Source organism: Chroicocephalus ridibundus, chromosome 14, assembly GCF_963924245.1.
Source record: "Chroicocephalus ridibundus chromosome 14, bChrRid1.1, whole genome shotgun sequence".
Taxonomy (NCBI): Eukaryota; Metazoa; Chordata; class Aves; order Charadriiformes; family Laridae; genus Chroicocephalus; species Chroicocephalus ridibundus.
Genome location: NC_086297.1, coordinates 12,169,778 through 12,186,954, shown reverse-complemented (window position 1 = coordinate 12,186,954; position 17,177 = coordinate 12,169,778). Strand labels below are relative to the sequence as shown.

The 17,177-nt window shown below is 55.4% G+C and overlaps 1 protein-coding gene across 1 annotated transcript in view; it reads left to right on the top strand.

Moving 5' to 3' along the window:
• The window catches only part of NTN1 (netrin 1), a 116,891-nt gene that overhangs the window by 71,041 nt on the left and 28,673 nt on the right, over positions 1 to 17,177 (top strand). The window contains 2 exon segments of the mRNA XM_063352375.1: positions 4,627 to 4,776; positions 8,038 to 8,091. Coding sequence (XP_063208445.1) covers positions 4,627 to 4,776; positions 8,038 to 8,091 — 204 coding nt within the window.

The window sequence follows — 17,177 nt, the reverse complement described above, 5'->3', positions numbered from 1 at the left end:
GTGTCTCGTAGCATGAGTTCTACGAGTTAATTACGTGCAGTGCAAAGAAGCGTTTCCTTTTATCGTTGAAAAAGGTTGCCTTTTAAATGCCTTGAATGTCCCTTTGTCCCCGTATTTTAAGGACCAGTGAAGAGGAGCACCTGTCTGACCTTCCCGGTGCTGCGCGGTACTTGGCACCCCTCCATCATCTCTTGGCAGGGCCTTTCTAATCTTTTCCATCGCCCTCAGATGGGTGCCTCTCCACGTCTTTCACTCCGGTTTCCCAGCTGAGGACGTCCTATTGATTTCGATGGTGTCATGATATTATATTCAGCGCTGCTCTCTACCCCTTTCATAATACAACCTGCTATCTTGGTGCTCTTCTGAGCTCCGTTGCAATCAGCCAGATGTTTCATTGACTCCTAGATCTTTTCCTGGAGTGGTTGCGGTTAATTGGGACCCTTCAGCGTGTATGAGCCATCCCGGTCCCTCCTTCCAGTCACGCATCCTTCTGCGCACTGCTTTTCGTCTGCTACCCCCTCTCCCAGTTTGGGTCGGTCTCGCAGAAGACCTACATGGTCTCCTTACGTCTGGACCAGCCAAGTGGTCACCTATGTCACCGTTCGCTCCCTGCTTTCCAGGTCATGGTTATTATAAAAGAAAAAATCAGGTTTTAGGGGCAGAGGCGCCCCCTTTGCTACCCTCATTCCCCATTAAAATCTCCCCATATATACCTGCTCCTTGTGTTCTCCTCCACAGCCAGCTTTTTCAGCAGGAAAAAAACTTCATTTTTTCACTAGTAATTCCTGGTCATGTCTGCCACGGATACTCATCCAACATTTTTCTTAAAGGCTTGCTGAAGGAACGAAATCCTCCCAGTTATTTCCCTTCCCCCCCGGCGCTGTGTGAACCAACGGACTAAAGACACGCCGTGTTCTTGCATCAACATCTTTCCTGTTTTGCCCCTCTCGCGTCTCTCTCGCTACGCCTTTGCATCCTCCTCTCTGGGATGATCTTTTAAGCGAGGCAAGAGGATGCAGGTGATGAATCATCTGTTATTCCCCTTATTATCCCTAACGATGTCCCAGGCACCCTCCTTTCCTGATGAGGGAGGTTTTCTCATCTCCGGCACCCCGTGGTCTCTGCTCTGCCCAGTGCAGGGGGCTGCTGGTGTTCTGCATCGCGGTGGGTGACAGACAAACGCTTGCACCCAGGGAAGTCCGGGCATGCAAAAGTGTTTTGTGAATCAAAAGGTCCCTAATCAGAAAGGCAGCGAGGGTGCCAAAGGGGTGTTTGCACAATCACACCCCTGCTGCGACTCCAGTGCAGACTCTTTCCTCAATTCGGGGTTACAACCCAAAAGAATTTGAACTGTACTGGAAAAAATCAGCGTTAACCGCCAGCAGCCCAGCTACTCCATGGTCGGGGAAGGAGAAGAGCCTGTAATCACTGGCTGCGAGTGTTTGCACTGGCCAGGGAACTGCAAATTGCCTTTAATTGCTCCTAATTGCTGGCACTGGTTCAGTTCCTGCGGGACAGGGACATCAATGTACATCTGCAGACACTGCTTAGACCACCTCCTGCCTCCCCGCGCCAGGAGGGCTGAGATGCTGCTGATTCGGAGAGTTTTCTGGAAGACAGAGAAGTCAAAGTGGGGTCAGGTGTTCAAGGAGCCGGACTCTGCCCATGGCCATTGTCCCGGACCCGCAGGGTGCTGCGCTGACACGGGGAGCTGGGGACCAGCGGCAGGAGGCACATCCCTACACCCAGGGAGGATTTACCCCATGGCGTACCAGAGGGAGCGATCAGCGATCACCTGGGGGTTTCTCCTGGTGAGGTGCTGGACCAAGCACTGGTGATTCCCAGCTCCTCCGCCACTGGTCTACTCCGTAACCTTGGGCACATCACGCGTGCCCATGGGGACACGGCTAACACCGGTGCTGCAGAGCCCTCCCGGGAGCCCGGCCTGGGGCGAGAGCGGAGAACCTCAGACAGATACGGCTGTAAAAATAACCCCGGCAGCTTTGGACGAGCTGTGCCGAGGCATTACCTCATGAGGGAAGGAAGCAGCAGCAGCAGCAGCAGCAGCAGCGTCGCTATTTATTTATGCGGTGTCCAAAAGAGCGCTCTGTGCTCTGCAGCCCGGCCTCCAAGAGCCTGATTCTGTAAATCTTACTCATCACCAAGGCTTTTTTTTTTCCTTTTTTCCCCTCTTTTTTTTTTTTTCCCTCCCCCTCCCCGCCCCAACTCTCTCGTCCAAGCGGTCCCACTGAAATCGGTGCAATCCGCGCACGTCGGGGAGGATTACTCACAGGATGGGGGTTTGCAGGCGATGCCTGAAACCAGCACACGCAGCCCCAGAGGGGACGCCTGAAACATGAGGCGTGTTCCTCCCCATCCTCCTGCCCTTTGCCTCTTCTTGTGTAACCCTTCCCTCATTCGCTTATTTTCCTATTAACTCCTGCCTCTCTGCTCTTTTTTAACCCTCTTCCTTCTTCAGGCTCTTGCTTAATGTATTTTTCCTTCCACTCCCCCAGCGCTACTGGAGGGGGGGGCAGATATTGGAATATTGGTGATATTCATCACCGGCCACACTGATTTAATGTTAAAACCTTTCCAAGCGAAACTGGGTTCGATAGAAAAGCAAGTTTCCCGCGACAGGCAGGTTTGCAAGCGGCTGGTTCCCAGAGGCAGCTCAAGGCAGGGGGGGGAGAATAGGACTTTTGAGCAAAACCCCCAAATCAGAAGTGTTAGGGAAGGAGAAGAAAAGAAGCAATAGCTTTGTTGTTGGGTTTCGTTTTTTTTTCCCCCTCCCATGTGAAAAAAACATCAGGTTTCGGCAAGGCTCTGTCTCTTCCCATCCAGCACTGGTGGAGCTGGGAGGTGGCAGGTTTTGCTTGAGCTCCGGGGTGGGATGCCCCATGCGGGGACAAGGGGACATCCCAGCGCTGGGGGGTTCCAGGCACCATCCAAATCCCGCTGGGAGGGGGACCAGCCTGGGACCTGCTGCCCAGTAACCACTAAGGTCAAACTGGGGGCTGCCGGTGCAGGGAGCAGGAGCAGGATGATGCTGGGGCGGGTTGGAGGGAGGCTTCAGCCAAACACCAAAACTTGGACGCCCAACAGAAATGAATGCGGGATGTGATCTGCCGTCCCCAAATGAGGTGGATTTAGGGTGTCTCAGAGCCAGGGGGGTGCAAGACAAACCAAGAAGCATCGTAGGGTCCAGCACAAACCCTCATGGGAGTGATACGCTCAGTTTGGGGATCTGGGGCTATTTGAAAGCCAAGCCGAGCCACTGGAGCCCGTAGAGACACTCGTGCTGGTCCTGACCCACAAACAGCTTTTGGGCTGTGGGGCAGGTTTTCCCCCAAACCCTCTTTCTGGCAGGCGGCTCCCCCGAGGGGCAGGAGGAGAGCAGGATCCGTGCTCCCCAGGGAGGGTTTGGGCTGGCTCCTTCCCGAGGATGCTGCCCAAGAAAAGGAAAGAAGGAAAGCTTTCCTGCCTTTCCCTGCCACCGCTCAGCAGGGGCAGACCGCAGTCTGGCACGGCGCTTGCAGCTCTTAGAAATCAGGGCTGTTAACAAATGTGCGAGGCCATAATCCTTTTGGAGCAGGGATGATAACAAGCCCCGATGCTTTTTTTTTTTTTTTGGCCTTTTTTTTTTTTTTTTTTTTTTTAACAAACAGCTGCGCCGGTAAGTCCCACTGTGGGAAATGAGATGGTGAATGGTTTCAAGTGCAGTATTTACATCCCCTGCCAAACCCTTCACATCTGCCCAGCTCTGCCGTCAAGCCTCCATCCATCTGGCCGGGAACAGCAGGTCCTCCAGCGCCTGCATCCCACAAGGGCATTTCCTTCCTGCGCCCGCGGTGCCAGCTGCCAGGGATGCTGCTCAGCGGGGAAGGGCTGGAGCGAAAGCCCTGAAAGGAGGGTGTTGGGGTTGTGTTTGGTTTGTGGGTTTGTTTTTTCTTTTTTCCTGTAGTGCACGTGAAATGAATTCCCAACGTCTCTGAAAGCAATTGCTTCCTGCCTGAAAGGGTGATGAAATGCTCCTTGATGTTTTTTTACCCCTTCCTTACAGCCCCCCCCCGCTGCTCCAGGGAGGGTTGAGGCCAGCTGGGGTGGGGGCAGCGGGTGCTGCAGCTCCCGGAGTCTCTCCGGCGGCGCTGCCTTTCCTGCTCCCCTCCGCTTCAAATCCTGCCAAACCCTTCCTTGACCGCAGCGTCTGTGGGGTGAGGTGGTTGCAGTGCCCGAGGGGTGGGTGTCCTCGGGCAGGGTCTCGGACACCCCGCGCTGCCTCCCTGGCTCTGCAGAGCAAAGAGAACTCATCACCCTGGGCGGGGGGGGATGTCCTGGCTGAGCTTCCATCCCCACAGCGGGACCGGCTGTGGCTGGGCCATCCCCTTTCCGCTGCTATCCCCTCTGCACCCAAGCGACGGCCGTGTCCACCCCCTCTGCCACCTCTGTTTCAGGTCAGTGTGGCCGCTGGCTGGACGGGACGTTTGCCGGAGGTCCAGCTGCCGAGAAGGTGGAGCCGTGCCGCGAGAGTGCAGGCAGCTCACCCCGCTCCCCGCCGATGCCAAAACACCGCTTGTGCCTGCTCCCCTCTCTCCCTGACCTTCTTCTTATGTGTTCCCCCCACAGAGTGCGATTGCCATCCCGTGGGCGCCGCCGGCCAAACCTGTAACCAAACCACAGGCCAATGTCCCTGTAAAGACGGCGTCACCGGCATCACGTGCAATCGATGCGCCAAAGGCTACCAGCAAAGTCGGTCTCCCATTGCCCCCTGCATAAGTAGGTGGATCACTCTTTTGATGTCTGTAGATTAGAGATATTAACCTTTATAAACCCCTAGGAGCCGCTGCTCAGTTTGGGCGGCTACTAACCCCACCGCATACGTGCCAACGGGCAGTGCTCGGGCGCCGGAGCTGCCTGGGTGCCCCTGCCGGCCGTGCTGCTGGCAGTAGGACACATACTCCAAAATTCACCCCTAGCTTCCTCATCTGCTGTGTTGGGTAGGTTGTGTGAGTGCATCTACAGCCCAATTTGTGGGTAATTGGATTTTGGTCCAAAGAGCCAAGGTGCCGCAAGAGCACATTTGCTTTGGGGTACCACATCACAGAACCACAGACTGGCCGGGGTTGGAAGGGACCTCTGGAGATCACCCAGTCCAACCCCCTGCCAGAGCAGGTTCATCAGGTCTGGATGCTGAAGCAAATCAATACAAATAGAATTTTTCTCTCCAAAATCAGGCTGTGCTGCTCTGGCACGGGGCTCAAATCAGAGGTTTGATGGAGGAACAGTAACTCCATCATGGTAACGCAGCCAATAGCACCTGCATTGCTAAAGGGGATCTTACGCTCACACAACCCACCATGGGCTGGGTTACCCCTTTGCTTCCTTGGGTTTGCGTTTTAGTTTGCCTTCCCAAGGCTGCCCTCATCCTCTGCTCTTAAAACAACAGCAGCAGGAACCAGGTACAGCTCCCGGAGTCTCTCCCGTGCAGGATTTCCTCTGCAAACATCCCCGTCCCCGCTCCATCCCTGCTGAGCACCCGCTGCCCTTCGGCTTCCCTCCGCCGCCTGTTGGGTTGGCTGCTCTTGGCTCATTCAGCAGCTCCTGCACCTTGCGAGAGACATCTCCGCCCGCCCTAACGAAACGAAGCATCAAAATTAGGGTGGCTGGGCCGGGCTGGGAAAGAGGGGCTGCTCCCCCAGAGTCTGGCTCCCTGTAGCTAAAAGGAGTAGGAAAAAAAAAAAAAAAAAAACAACACAATGGGAAAAGAAAAGTGAAGGTTGAAAGAATCAAGTCTTTGTCAGGAACCCACAGTCTGCTCCTGCACTGGTCCCTCGCAGCATCTGCCTCTCAGGATGGCCATTGCCACATTACGCGTCAGATACCCTTTCTCCACCTTCTCCTGCTGAAGAAAACACATACATTCCAGGGTGGTTTTTGGTCACTTGAGATTCATTCTTCCCCGTGTCGCAATGGGACGGCAAGAGCTCAAACCAGATGCTTGTTTCCCCAAGATGCTACAGTCATGGCTCCGGTATGCTTTGCAGCAAGTATGCGCAAAGGTTTATCATTAATCATTCCCCAGGGCCGTGGTAAATCAGAGGGTAAATTGTTCCTTGCATCACCTCCCTTGGGATTCGTTGCACTAAATAAAGACAGACGGAGAATTTCAAAACGATCCAAGCAGGCGTTTGGAGCCGGGCTGTGCTCAGGGCTGCCCGCTGGCGTGGGCCTGGCAGGGCTGTCCTGCCCTGTTCCAGCGCCCGCGAGAGCCCCTCACTTCTGAGCCACAGCAGAACACCCTTTCCAAGAGGTCGCAGCTTCGGGTTGAAACTTTTTTTTCAAGTAACGCTCTGGCCTGGCTACCAAGGCGCCGTGCAGTTGTAGGGAGTTTGATCTTGCACGTACGATGCTAAAGCCGTTAAAGCGAGGACGTGAGCAACTCACAATTCTCTCATCCTCGAAAAACCCCAAACCAGCACGTTTTCGTCCTTGTAAAACGCCAGTCAGCATATCCTACGCATAGGGGGGATGCAGTTCACGCGTATTTTGTACACGTGTAGTGGCGGGCACTTGGTCTCCGTCCCGACCCGCCCTGCTCTCCCACCCGGTGCTGGAGGGCGCGGGTACGGGGCTGGCCACCGCGTCTGCGAGAGCGCAGTTACTCTCTGATTTACCACTGCTTGTATTTTCTTTGTCTCAAAGACTTAGAGCCGTGTAAAAATCACCTCGTGGGGAATGAACAAGACTGGGCTGTGTCTGCACAGCAGCCCACGCCGGCAGGCATGCGCACCCATCCAGCTGGCCTGGCGACGGCTGTGCTGGATGTTCATGTGCTGCCTGATCATCCACTGTGTGTTTCACATGGGTTTGTGCCTCTGTTTGATTGCATGAGGGTGAAGGACTCAAAAAGCCACCTAACGCTAACTGGGTTGCACCCCTACGAACTGCCGCCACTGCAACGCAGACCCCATCAAACCCTGCCTCCATAGCCTGGCAGGTTCCCGAGAGCAAAAGCAGGAGGAGGCAGATGCTGACCCCTGGCTCATGCCTAAATTCTACTTTCAAAATGGCCTGGTTAGGTGTATTCCCCTGCCAGGATTCCCAAGGATGCACAGAAATTGCGGCACGGCGCCCCAAATGCGCCAAAGATGTCAGTAGTGAGAGCTGTGTATGTGCACCGGGGAAAAGAGATCGTCTTGTCAAAGTCGGGACCGTACAATGTGCTCCACCTGCAGTCCAGCTTTTTCCTCATCCACAAACACGGTCAGACTTGGGCACGAAGATCCAGAACGCGATGTGGTTTCAGCTATGCGTACAAAGCCGGCCCCAAATCAAACCCGGGGACCTTTGCACTGGCACCACATATGTTTGCATTTCCTTTAAATGCGGGAGGCAACACTTGCGTCCCAGCAGACAGACGCTGTACCTGGCTCCTGTCTCACACAAGAGGAGTGGGGTGGAGGTAGCGCTGCCTCGGACGTGGATGGAGGTTGGGAGAGTTGGGCAATCCAGGGACAGGGAGAGGCAGCAGAGTTCCCATTGCCCGCCGGCACCGCAGCGCCCTGCCTGGCTTCTACCCTCTCCGAGCCCCTGCAAAAGCATCCCCCACCCTGGGCTACGAACTGAGACCAAAAATCGCAGCGGGCTGTGTCTGGGCACCATCGCGATTGCTGGCTGTGGCACCCTATCGATCACCTGGCTGGCCGTAGCCTGTTGGCTGGAGCAACTTGGTATCACCAAGCCGTGCTGCTGCTGCTCTTTTTAGCCACAAGCCAAAAATTTTTGGTTTAAAAAAAACCCTTTCCCACAGCCCCCTGGGAGGCCCAGTTCCCCAGAGGGTATGGTCCTGGTGTGCTGGTTTCTGGGGCTCTTGCAAGGCTCCGTGCTGGAGGACATGGCTGGGAAACAGCCCTTGCTGGTAGACGTGGTTGGGAAGGGACAATGTAGCGTGTGGAGGGGCCAGGCTCTTTGGGATCGGGAATAATGCCTCCTTTTATCTCCTCTCCTTTCCTGCTCTCTTTTCACCGTCCTGCGCAGAGATCCCCGCCGCTCCCCCCACCACCGCCGCCAGCAGCACGGAAGAGCCCGCAGGTACGTTGTCTCTTCTTTCAAAGCATCTTGATGGTAAATGTCATTCGAGCAATTGCCTGCTTAAGATAAAAACAAATGCATTCAATTAATACATTAATTCTGTTGCCTGTACTGGGGCAAATGGATTCTTTTTATGCCCAAAATGTCTGAGAGTTTGAACCAAGTGTGCAGCATCCCTAGAGATGGGTGTTTCTAGGAGCACATGGGAGTGTAGGGAAGATGCAGAAAGATTTTTTCACAGAGGTGCTAAATCTATGAGCGCAGAGCGGTTACCCAAAGGAGAGCAAAGTTTGATGGAACCAAGGTAAGGACTCAAGACCACCACTGGTTGATTATTAAAGTTTAGTGGTTTCCTACTGCAGTAGAAGAGCCCAAAGAGGGTAAAAGAACAGCCCAACTGGGTTTTTTTCTGGCAGAGGAGGACTGGAGAACCAAAACTCCCCAAAAAAGAGAACAAAACACCTAAATGTTGCTTACTGCTGTTTATGAGTATTTCCTTTCGTTTGCCTAGATCCGTGTATTTCTTGTGCTGAGCAATGTTAGGTACTGATGTGACCTGTGAACGTTAACATCAGCGTGCCTCATGTCTGGCTCTGCGGGTCCTTGGGGTGGGACACGGCTGTGGGTAGTGGCATTGTGGGTAGTGGCATTGGAGAAGCATGGATTTGATAGATGGACCACTCGGTGGATAAGGAACTGGCTGGATGGCTGCACTCAAAGGGTTGCAGTCAACGGCTCAATGTCCACATGGAAACCGGTGATGAGTGGTGTTCCTCAGGGGTCAGCACAGGGACCAGTGCTGTTTAACGTCTTTGTTGATGACATGGACAGCGAGATCGAGTGCACCCTCAGCAAGTTTGCCGATGACACCAAGCTGTGTGGTGCGGTCGACACGCTGGAGGGAAGGGATGCCATCCAGAGGGACCTGGAGAGGCTGGAGAGGTGGGCCCATGCGAACCTCATGAAGTTCAACCAGGCCAAGTGCAAGGTCCTGCACCTGGGTCATGGCAATCCCAGGCACAAATAGAGGCTGGCCGGAGAATGGATGGAGAGCAGCCCTGAGGAGAAGGACTTGGGGGTGCTGGTGGACGAGAAGCTCAACACGAGCAGGCAATGCACGCTGGCAGCCCAGAAGGCCAACCGCATGCTGGGCTGCAGCAAAAGCAGCGTGGCCAGCAGGGCAAGGGAGGGGATTCTGCCCCCTGCTCCGCTCTGGTGAGACCCCACCTGGAGCACTGTGTCCAGCCCTGGAGCCCTCAGCACAAGAAGGACATGGACCTGTTGGAGGGGGGCCAGAGGAGGCCAAGAAGATGATCCAAGGGCTGGAGCCCCGGAGATGCTGGGAGGGCTGGAGCCCCTCTGCTGTGAGGACAGGCTGAGAGAGCTGGGGGGGTTCAGCCTGGAGAAGAGAAGGCTCCGGGGAGACCTTAGACCCCCTTCCAGTCCCTAAAGGGGGCCCACAGGAAGGATGGGGAGGGACTCTGGATCAGGGAGCGTTATGATAGGACACGGAGTAATGGCCTCAAGTTGAGAGAGGGTAGATTTAGATTGGATATCAGGAAAAAATTCTTTACTGTGAGGGTGGTGAGCCCCTGGCCCAGGTTGCCCGGAGAAGCTGTGGCTGCCCCATCCCTGGAGGGGTTCAAGGCCAGGCTGGATGAGGCTTTGAGAGACCTGGGCTGGTGGGAGGTGTCCCTGCCCAGGGCAGGGGGGTGGAACTAGATGATCTTTAAGGTCCCTTCCAACCCAAACCATTCTGTGATTCTGTGTGATTCTGTGATTGCTGGGGACAGTTGTGCTCACAGGTGTCTCAAGGCCTGTGATTGTAAGAGCCGGGGAAGCGTCTCAGCTTGGGGCAGGAGCTCCTGCAGCTGCGGGTCCTGCAGTAAAAGGTCCTGCAGTAGCGGCTGCAGCCTAGGGACAGTGGCGAGTCCCCGATGGGCTTGGATCTCCACATCTATGCAAGCTGCAATAGAGACGATCGTCCTGAGAAAGCTTTGCCGCATCACGCTGCCTGTGTCCTCTCCTTGTCCTTGGCCAAATCCAACCCGTGCTGTGCCGAGCCAGGGCTCAACGCGTCTCTTTGCACACCCCATCTCTCCACCACCACAACCCCACCGACACCCACCGTCCTCCCCTCCTGATTTACACCCCCAGGCGGATCGATACCCGCCCCCTTCATGTCACCAAGGGACTTTCCTGTCCCCAGCTCCCTCAGGGTCAGATGGGTCTGAGCAGAGGGTGACTGCAGGAGCCGGAGGCCCTGGGAAATGGCGACTTGTCCCATCCCGCTGCCTGCGGATTCCCAGGGTGTTTGAACAGCACCGCAGCTGTGATGGACACGGAGTGTAAAGGCTGTTTACTTTTGTCTCACCAGGGTAGGAGGGTTCATAAATTAAGGATTTTCTACTAAAAGTGATGGACGTCACCTCGAATTGAACCCTGAGCCACGGCTCACCCCGTGGCAGGGCTTTTCGCCCAGGCTGTGGGTGTTGCTGTGTGCTCAGGAGCTCGTCCCGGGATGGGAAACCCAGGGAGCAAAGGGGCAAGGTCTTTATTCCTAGTGTCATGGGAAGGTGAAGCCCAGGGCTTTCTGGGGGACTGATTTAAAAGACAAGTTCTGCCACCTGCAAACACAGTAAGAGCAGCTCAGTGGTTTAGTGTCTTTTCTTAGGCTGGCACGAGCAAGGAATATCTTGCAGCCTCGGGTTTGTGCTTGTTGCTTCACGTGTGCGTCTTAAAGTGTCTCCGCTGACATGCAGGGCTGAGAGGAGCGCGAGGAGACACCAAAACCTGCCCCATCCAGCACGCTGCCAGCTCAGGTGCTGGTGATCAGCCCTCTTGCTGCTTTGCCTTATAAATTAGGTGCCGAGATGAAATGTGCACACATTTGGTGAGTCCAGCACAATGAAGAATCGGGCTGTGAGGAACAGGGACCGTCCCACCTAACCCAAAGCCAAGCAGAGGCAGGGCTTCTCTTCCTTAGAACGCTGTTTCCTGACAATGCCAGCCCCTGTTACCTGCTTCCCTCAGGAGAAATCTTCTTCCCCAGCTCCTCAGGAGCTTAATTACATGCCACAGTGCATCTCACCATCTTCTTTCAGCCACAGAGAGCTCCTCCCCAAAGCTCCCATTAAAATCTTGTCCTGGCTGCAAGGGGACTCAGTGGGGGGATGTCCCCACCTTGGCCAAGCCCCTGGCACTGGCAAGTACACCCCGAGTCTTCTCAGGAGCGAGATGAGAGCTGGCAGCTCCTGCAGCCTCTGCAACTCCTTCATTTATCCCGACACCGCAGTTTGGTGCCGTGTTGTAGGTACACAAAGGTGCTGGATGCGTGGGGCAGAGCGGGCTGCCCTCTCCCCACCTCCTTCCGTGGGAGGTAAATTTATGTCTCCAACTCCCTGTTTCACTCCTTGCCATTAAAGAAGCCCAGGGTCTATCCGAGACTTTTAGATGCTTGAGGGAGGCTTTTCCCCATCCACAGGGACTGTGCTGCTGATACATGGAACATTTATGGGCAGATAGAGCACATCAGCTAGTGGTTTAAGGATCAGTGAGACCTCCAGAAAACCATGCCCACTGCGCTGCTGAGCGCACACGGCAGGAGAAGCCCAATCCCAACCGGTCCCCTCTGCAGCAGAGCAGGATCTGAAGGGTTTACCTGGATCCTGCATGGGCGAGCTCTGCTCCATGGTGCCGTCTCGTTAAATTGAGCATCTTCACCTGCCAGATTTACTGACTGATCTTTGGGGATGGGGCTTCGGGTACTTGGCATCACAGTTTCCAAACTGAGCGTGCTGAGGGGGCAGCTGAGCCCTACTCAGCCCTTGGAGCCCTGCAGGGCAGTGCCTTCATCCTTAGGTAATAATAAACCCAAGCATTGCTTAAGTATAGAACCACAGAGTCATAGGATGCGTTGGGTCGGAAGGGACCTCTCAAGGCCATCTAGTCCAACCCCCTGCAGTCAGCAGGGACATCTTCAACTGGATCAGGTTGCTCAGAGCCTCATCCAGCCTGGCCTTGGATGTCGCCAAGGGATGGGGCCTCCACCACCTCTCTGGGCAACCTGGGCCAGTGTCTCACCACCCTCAGTGCAAAGAACTTCTGCCTAATGTCTCATCTAAACCTGCCCTGCTCTAGTTTAAACCATTGCCCCTCGTCCTGTCGCTACATGCCCTTGCAAACAGCCCCTCCCCAGCTTTTCTGTAGGCCCCCTTCAGGGACTGGAAGGGGCTCTAAGGTCTCCCTGGAGCCTTCTCTTCTCCAGGCTGAATATAAAAGCTCAACAGACTAAATACCAGATTTCTCACAGGTTCCTGCTATTTAGCAGGAACTTGCAGACTGAATGTTCTCTCTCATGGCTTGGGAACACTGAGATTTTTTGCTCCACACCAGGATCTGTCTGTTCCTCCCCCCACAGCCTCCCAAACCCGCTCTGTTCCCAGCCTGCAGCAGGGATGGCAGAGCAGATCTTTTGTAGCACAATGCCACCAGGTTTATCACAGGATCTGCCAACAAATGTGGATGTTTCACAGCCAAGGAGATGCAGAGATCATAGAATCATAGAATCATTTTGGTTGGAAGAGACCTTTAAGATCGTCAAGTCCAACCGTTAACCCAGCACTGCCAAGTCCACCACTAACCCATGTCCCTCAGGTCCACGTCTGCCCGGCTTTTCAATACCTGCAGGGATGGTGACTCCACTTCCCTGAGCAGCCTGTCCCAATGCTTAAAACCCTTTTGGTGAAGGAATTTCTCCTAATTTCCAACATAAACCTCCCCTGGCGCAACTTGAGGCCGTTTTCTCTTGTCCCATCGCCTGTTAGTTGGGAGAAGAGACTGACCCCCCCCGGCTACCCCCTCCTTTCAGGGAGCTGCAGAGAGCGAGAAGGTCTCCCCTCAGCCTCCTCTTCTCCAGGCTGAACACCCCCAGCTCCCTCAGCTGCTCCTCACCAGACTTGTGCTCCAGAGCCCTCACCAGCTCCGTCGCCCTTCTCTGGACACGCTCCAGCCCCTCAGTGTCTTTCTTATAGTGATGGGCCCAAAACTGGACACAGCACTCGAGGTGGGGCCTCACCAGTGCCCAGTACAGAAGGACGATCACTGTCCCAGTCCTGCTGGCCACGTGTGAGATGGCTTCTCACAGCCCTTTCTGCAAGGAGCTTGGTTCCTGAGAGAAAGGGCTGCATGTGGAGCTACAGTGTCTCTGTGCTGGGGTTTCCTCGCACCGTCACTGACCCCGGGAGCAGAAGCAACCCTGGCACTCACACCGGGGACCTCCCAGCAAGAACCTTGGTGGAATCTCCTTTCCTTGGGCTCCTTCTTGCCAGGGGGCAGGGCACATCCCACCCAGCGCAGCTGCCCCAGCCCTTTCCGAAGGCAGGAACCCGGCTCGTGCCATCCCCTCCCCTGCTTGAGGTCAGGGGAGCGTTTGTGAGTGGGTAAAAGATTGCTTTGCCCCATCATCATGGTGGGAAGCATCCCTTGGGTCAGCTTTGCATGCAGTTTGCCCTCCTAAGCTGCCTACCAGCCTTGGCAAGAGGTGACACTTGAGCAGCGTCCCTCAGTTTGAGCTGGCCACAGGGATCTCTCAATGCTCTTTTGCTGCTGTTAGGAGCTTGTTTGTCTGGGCACATACCTATTCCCGAGTCCAAAGGAGCCTTTCTGAGGACATTCTCTATTATTCACAGTCTTTTCCCTGCCAGTCCCCATGTCCTCTTGCATCTTCCCGGAGCATGACCATGAGAGGGGCTGAATGCAGGCGAGGGCTCGGATCAAGCAGCATTCATCCATCAGCCAACATCTCGCATGAAAGGAAAGAGCTGCTGAAGCCCCAGCCCTGCTGCCCCCACTCTTCAGGGGTGAGGGCTGGTTTGGGGGTGACACGTCTCCCACCAGCATGCTCCACGCGGGCACCAGCACAGCCGGGGAAACGGCTCCTTTCTGCAAACTCCCTGCACCGTTCTGGGCAAATGCCAACTGGGGCAGCTGCATTTGTCCATCCCAAACTCCACGTGCCACTTCGATTGGCCACAGCCCTCGTCAGCGCCCGCCCGGAGCTGATGTGCTCTGGCAGTGTGACCCGTGGCAGCCCCGGGCTGCGAGTCACAGCCACCAGCTCGGTGCCAGGCACCGTGCCGGCTACGCTGAGGCCAGTGCTGGGCTATTTGCCCCCACGGCCCCTCGGCTGGCCAGCGAGCAGGACCAGGGTGAGCAGAGCAAAAGCATAGAGCCGGCACAGGACCCTTGGGCAGGACAAGGGGGTGTGCAGCCTATTTTAGGCACCCAACGTGGACGCTTCGGTGAAGAGCATGTCCCTGTGCAGCTGGCGGGGAGAGCAAAGTGCTGCTCCCTGCCACCCCTGTGTCTGCCTGGGTGCTGATAGGGATGGTTGTCGGGATCAGAGGTGCGTCGGTCAGGACATGCCCCTCCTTTGACCAAGGATTTGGGTAGGTGCCTGCAACACTTCCCAGCCTTGCTACGAAGGGACCATCTCACCCTGGCGCTGCTGGCAAGGTTGCAGCCTCCAGTCCCGAGCCCTTGCAGATCCTGGCAGCAAACAGCCCCGGCGGGGAAGGAGTGAGTCCCATAACTCTGCATCCTCGTCGTGGAGAGGAGGGTTATTTAGGGATCTGCCCAACCCCAACCGCATTTGCATAAAGCCTGTAACTGAGAACGTCCCAGCAGGGTTGGAGACCTCCCTTCTGCAAAGGGACGCCTCGCTGGAGGCTGGGAGAGGGTTATCCGTGGGCTGGGAGGGAGCTGGGCGTCCTGACAGCCTGCGAGCCATGAGAAATGACCTGCCAGCGTCTCTTGGACCCCTGCGTCGCTGGAGGGGCAGATCTCCCCGCTCCTGCCCGGAGGGGTGACTGGGGACCAATCCATCTCACCAGGAGCTGCTCGCGCCCCTCTCCATGAAAGCCCAGCGGAGGCTGAGCCAAGCTGAGCAATCTGATGGGCCCGGCAGCCGATCATAATTCTTCTCCCAGTGATTTTTATTGGACTTTTTAAGCACTGTTTTGTCCAGGGAGCTTGAACCCTCTATATTTCATCCCTTCCCCTTGGCGGGGACCGTCAAGCGGTCCCAAGTCTCAGCATCGCTCAGCTCCCACCACCCCTCTGAAGCATCCCATCCGAAATTCATGGTGTTTTCTTGGCAAACCCTTAAATCGGCGTGTCTGCAAGCCAGAGCTTCCCTGATATGGGAGCAAAAGGGTTATAGAGATGGAGAAAGGAATTAGTGGGAGACTTTGGGTGCAGCCAGTTCTGGGAGAGACGTTGCTTTATTTCCTCTGCTCGTAGCTACGCAGGACAGAAAGCGCCTTCCTCGCCAAGAGCCGTGTTAGTGTCACCACCGCTCTCAGTCAACGAGGGGTAAATTTCCAAAGAGCGTGGGCCAAAGCTGGCCTTGGTACAAGGGGTGGAACAATGTCGACCTTGGCATGGGGAGGGGGGGGCCCTGCCTGGCTCCGCTTAGCTCGCGGAGGTCCGAATCAATTTGGGGCAGTGGTCCAAAACTGAATTGTTTAGACGAAATGCATTCATGCTCTCCCGTGCCGGGAGATTGGAGGATGAGGAGGGGGTGCTCCTCATTTTCATGGCCAGGCGAGGAAAGCTCTTGCTACCACCCCATCCTTTCCCGGTCCCGTTTAGAGATGCAGAAGAGGCCACAGGGAAAGGGCAAAAAAAACCCCATAACAGCGGGGGGAAAAGGTTTACAAACCTGCCAGTCAGTCATTGTCTTATCTGAATCGAATCCAGATTGGCTTGGAAATGATTATCTTAGGTGGATGATTTCAGCTGGGAGGCTTAAATAAAAACAGGTGACTGGATTGATACGACTTTGCATGGTTTTCCCGCTGGCTTCCGCAGTTTCAAACCCAGATCTGGACTTTCCAAAAGTCGTTTGGGTTCAAGGTGTTGCCTGGGCCCTTTTGTTCCCGGCTGCTGAGGAAGAGGCTGCATGTAAGCGCAGGAAAGGGAAAAAAACCTCCACTCTTAGCAATCCCTGGGGCTCCCTCGGGTGTGCCGGGGCCCGAAGCAGCTTTCCCAGAGCACAGAGACAACCCAGAGGTGGATGCATGCCGCGGTATGCGAGGATGAGTAATACCTTCCAGAAGCGGCTCAGAGAAGGGAGATGGGCAGTCAGGTCTCTGCTCTGGAACAATCTGGAATAGTCTCAAGGAAAAAAAAAAAAAAAAAAAAAAAAAACCCAAAACAAAACAACACAACACGAACCAAAAAAACCACCAAAACCCAGTCCTGTGGGCTGTCTGAGGCTTTCAAGACTGTTTCTGCTTCTGTGTCCCGCTTGGAAAAAACACACGCAAAGGTTATGGCTTCAGTCCGGGAAAATAGAAACTTTGTAGGAAATAGCAGAAAACATTCACTTGAAAACATTCGTTCCCCGGGGGCAGAGCTCTCCATCCACCTTGCGTGGCCAGGTGGCCCCGGTGCCATCGCAGTGCCGAGCCCCCACCGCCGTGCCACACGTCGTCGGGAGCGTTTGGGACAATTCACTGCCCCCATGGCACCCACTGCCTCCCTGTGCACCACCGTGTACAAGCACACGCTCACCCCACGGAAACCTCCCCCTGCAGCTCCGTGGTGCTCTCTGAGCCTCCCGCCACCCCATACCCATGTGCCAAATTTAGGACACCTCTGATGCCTTCCCATCCCATCCCCTGGCAGGGCTGGAGGCTAGGCATCCTTCCCAGGCTGCAGCTGACTGTTCGCAGTAGTACAGGCTTGGGCTTTGGGGTGAAATTTCCAAATTTTAGCCAGAATCCTCCACCAAGAGCCAGGAATGGGGAAAATCCGCCTCTTGGATGGCTTGGTGCTCCTGTCCCACCACCATTTGTTGGTTCTCAGAGTAGTCCTGCCCTAAAACAGGGTTGTTTATCCTTTTGCCTGAAGCACAAAGGCTTTCATTTTTGCCTGCCCATGCCTAGAAGAAACGGGGTGATGCAAGGCCACCCTTGGAGAGTCCCTGGCTCCCAGGTACAGCCCTGGGGCAATCACAGGGGTGTGCAGCAGAAGCAGGGCTGGTCCGTCCCACCGCAGAAGGACAACATGCAGATCTCACA